At 32.0% G+C, this 4,355-nt stretch overlaps 1 protein-coding gene across 1 annotated transcript; it reads left to right on the forward strand.

Annotated features, from left to right (window-relative positions):
• The first annotated feature begins 1,805 nt into the window (after positions 1–1,805).
• On the forward strand, positions 1,806–3,889 carry LOC107853318 (1-aminocyclopropane-1-carboxylate oxidase homolog 1). The gene is made up of 3 exons (XM_016698324.2): positions 1,806–2,436; positions 2,986–3,307; positions 3,397–3,889. Exons 1-3 carry the CDS (start codon positions 1,922–1,924, stop codon positions 3,640–3,642), a joined length of 1,083 nt encoding a protein of 360 aa, XP_016553810.1. The 5' UTR covers positions 1,806–1,921; the 3' UTR covers positions 3,643–3,889.
• Positions 3,890–4,355: the final 466 nt, after the last annotated feature.

The raw sequence follows: 4,355 nt of genomic DNA on the forward strand, positions 1-4,355 counted from the left end.
TAAATGTAAAATTTAATATATTCAATACTAGTCTCCGAATCTTTTTTGTTGTAACTGAATTTTGTATTTTCTTTGTTAGCTATCAACGTACCTGTGTATTATCTGTTCGTACAATAAACTTGTTATATATAATATATGGCTCAAATGCTAATAAACATTTATATAATGAACATAATTCTTTTCTATTTATTTTCCATTTTATTTCTGTTTTATTAAACGTTCCTGAATAATATCTACAATGATGTTCTATTTTTTCATTTTCATACCTATATTTAAGTACTCCTCCATAACTATATTCACTAGCATCTGCTTCTACTATATATATAAATTTTCTATTTTCGTCTGGGAATTGTAATTTTGGTAATTCTTTACAAAGTATTTTTATTTTCTGGACTTGTTTTTTATCTTCTTCGTTATAATTATATTCTACATCCTTTTTTAATTTTTCTGTAAAGGCTTTAGATTTTCTGCTAATTTTGGTATATATTCCCTTACTTGGTTTACTAATTCCAAAAATGATTGTAATTTCTTTTTTGTATCTAATTCTTCTTTCGAATGTATTATTTTTTGTACTATATGTTGTTGCATTTTTACTTGACTTTTATCTATTTGTATTCCTGAAAATTCTATCTGATTTTTCATAATTTCAGCTTTCTTTTCACTTAAAATTCTAACTTTCAATGTGACACTTATTTACTGAATGGATTTTTCTATCATAATGCAATTTTTTATAGTACCACTTTCATAATATACACATGCATCAAATAAATACAACAAAATTTTATTCCTAATAAGTTGATAAAAGAAAACGTTAAAGATATTAAACTAAAATGATATGGCACAAAACATTAGCAAATGTTATTAAACATTAGTAACATTATAATATATACACTGTAACGAGGTAAAATTAGCAGCAAAAATTGTACAATCAAATAATTGTGATTTGAGGATATTAATTGATTACTTTAAATTATAGAGTAATCACAAAAAATAGTCGTAAAACCAAAATTTAAGAAATAAAAAAAAATATTTATTTAAACCATTTAAATGAAATTTAGATATGGACGGGTCATTAAATTGATTGTTTAAATGAAAATCTTTTTCATGTCTTAAATTTTTTGTGTCAAATAAAATTATATTTTAGCAAATTTTAATTAAAAATATTAATTAAATAGTTGAATGGCTTTGTAAGTAAGACTCTCATAGTTGAGTGACTTTTGGAGTAAAAACTAAAGTTGAGTTACTTTCTGAGAAAAGAACTCATAGTTGAGTAACTTCTGAAGTAAGAATCAAAGTTGAGTGACTTTCTGAGAGAAAAATCATAAGTTGAGTGACCATTTGGGTTATTAACTCTACATTTATGCTACCTTTAGCTATGGAAGAAAAGAATGGTGTGCTACAATTTATTCTCTTCGACCGCTCTTCCAACTTTCAGTATGCACTAATAGACACTTAAACTAGTATAAAGTTAAATAAGCATACACATGTGTCCTATTATATATTGTGCCTTTTTGAAGAGAGTGCACCAAGATCTTGAACTTATACTTTTCGTTTTAATCTATTTAAAAAAGAATGACGCTTTTCTTTTGTAGAAACTCTTTAGTTTCAACTTTCTGTATAACATTTTTAAGCTCATAAGATTAAAAGACAATTTGATACATTTGATATAACTTTAATTAAAAACTACTAGATTCAAAAGTTTTTTTACTAACTTAAATTTTGTGCAAAGTTAAAATAGGCCAAACAAATTGTGACGGAAAGTGTATGTAAAAAAATATGAAGAAACAACTGTAGAAAAAAATAGTACTCTAGTTTACAAAATTCTAGGACAAAGTGATATATATACACTAAACCTGCAGAACGGAACTAAAAGAGATATACAGAGTTGGCCTTGTTGAAATTTAAGAAGAAAATTTGTACAATGGTGAATTTAGTTATGGATTATGATACTGAGAAAAAGGCTATTGATGATACAAAAGCTGGTGTTAAGGGACTAGTTGATGCTGGAATCGTCGAAATTCCAAAAATTTTCATTAGGCCAGCTCATGAACTGGCTGAGGAGTTGAACATGCCCAAATCAACTCTTCAGATTCCAGTGATTGATCTCAGTGGCATAGAAGTTGAAGATCGACGTAAAAAGATTGTCGATGAAATAAGGGAAGCATGTGAGAAATGGGGCTTTTTCCAACTGATAAATCATGGAGTTCCTTCAAGTGTTTTGGATGGAATGATTGATGTAACGCATAAATTTCATGAACAGGATGTTGAAGTGAAGAAAGAGTACTATTCCAATGATCAAACTAGACGCGTTAGATATGAGAGCAATCTGGACACGTACAAAGTTAAAGGGAGGAGTGCAAGCTGGAAGGATACATTATACATCCGGGGTCTTGTTTCTGGTCATATTGAACCTGAAGAAATACCACCAGTTTGCAGGTAACTACGTATATATTCTGAATACTTGAATTTCAATTCTGTATCTGTCATGTTTGATGCGTATGTGTTAAAGTCTTTCATTTTTAGTTGATATTTGGATATGTGTTGCTGGTGGCAGATCTAGAGTATAACTTGACGGGTCGTGGGAACCTAATACCTTTTGCCCAAAAGTTAAAAGTATATAGATTTTCGAGTTTCATATCTCAACTATTTCGTATGTGAGTTTCCTACGTGAACAATCACCAGCTATTTCGCAAAACACGCATAAACTATGGATTGTTCACTTTTCTTATGTTTGGTGATAGTTCGGGTACGAAACTCATACACATGATATTTCAAGTATGAAACTCAAAATAACAGAATAGTTTAGGTATGCTTGTCACCGTACACTCAAAGAAATTTATAGAGACATTCGGCTCAATCCTGCCCTCATGTTTAGCATCATTCTGAAAATTTTCTTTCAGTAATAAAGGGCACAATTGTTTGACGTGTTTGACCTTCATGATTCTTTTATAACTTAGTTATCTCTGATATTGTCCTTATGTCCAGGAAAACATCCCTTGAGTACATAAATCATGTCATAAAACTAGAAGAAATTCTTCTTGGCTTGCTATCAGAATCTCTTGGACTAAAGCCAGACCACTTGAAAGCGGTGGAATGTGACAATAGACAAGCGCTGGCATGCCACTACGCTCCAGCGTGTCCACAACCAGAGCTAACTCTTGGTACCCCTAAGCATACCGATGTTTCTTTCCTTACCATTCTGCTTCAAGATCGGCATGGTGGACTCCAAGTCCTGTGTGATAACCAATGGGCAGATGTTACACCGATTGAACATGGTTTAGTTGTTAATATTGGTGACCTTCTTCAGGTTCGCAACAAAACTTTTTACTTCTCATACATCTTCATTTTTTTTTTCTTCGCAAAATCATTACTTATGTAAGTCTGATTTTGTATCAGATCCTATCAAATGACAAGTTTGTAAGTTCAATTCATAGAGTTCTGGCAAAAAATATTGGACCAAGGATTTCAGTGGCGTGCTTCTTCCAAGGAGATTCTACATCTCATAAGATGTTTGGTCCGATCAAAGAGCTTGTATCAGAAGAAAATCCCCCACTATATAAAGAATTCCTTATAGCTGATTATGTCGCTTCGTTTTTCACTAAGCCTCTTGATAAGACTAGTCTTGATCTATTCAGACTGTGAAGAGAGATCGAACTCCACATCACCAAGCAGCAGCGCAAATCACCATAAACCATCAGAAAAGACTATCATCATGCAAACAGAACAATGCCAGAGTTTATGATTTTCGCTGTACAATAATAATTTTCTTATTAAGCTGTTTATTTTCAAATAAAGGGAAACATACTCCCTTATGTATCCTTTGTTTTGTGCACCCCTTCCTCCAATAATATGTTTCCCCTTTTAACAAAATCGAATCAGTTTCATATGAGATCGATCCTTTCAAATATTTCAAGTGATCACTATTCATTGTTGTCTTACTTAGCCAACAATCTATTTTCACGATACAATAAGGTGTGTTCGATATGAAGGAAAATGTTCGTTTGGTTAAGACTAGGCCTTTGGGATACTCACCAAATTCAATACTTCAATACTTGGTTAAGACTAACTTGTTCATTGAAATGTAAAATACTCACCAAATTCAATATTTCTAAAGCACTGCTGCACCTGCCAAGGTTCGAACCCGGGTTGTTGATGCGGAAATGCACACTCTTGACCATTGGACTATGCTTTCCTAGCTTGTCAAGGGTGTGCAACAACATGTATATAACCTTAAATATCTATATTTAATCTATATACTCGAAAAAATTTTCCGACGAAGGGTGTTCATCTGACCACCCTTCGTCGGCTGTGGCTCCGCCACTGACTAGTAACAATCGAACCTAATGAGTTAAATC

The sequence above is a fragment of the Capsicum annuum genome, chromosome 1, assembly GCF_002878395.1.
Source record: "Capsicum annuum cultivar UCD-10X-F1 chromosome 1, UCD10Xv1.1, whole genome shotgun sequence".
In the NCBI taxonomy this organism is placed as follows: domain Eukaryota; kingdom Viridiplantae; phylum Streptophyta; class Magnoliopsida; order Solanales; family Solanaceae; genus Capsicum; species Capsicum annuum.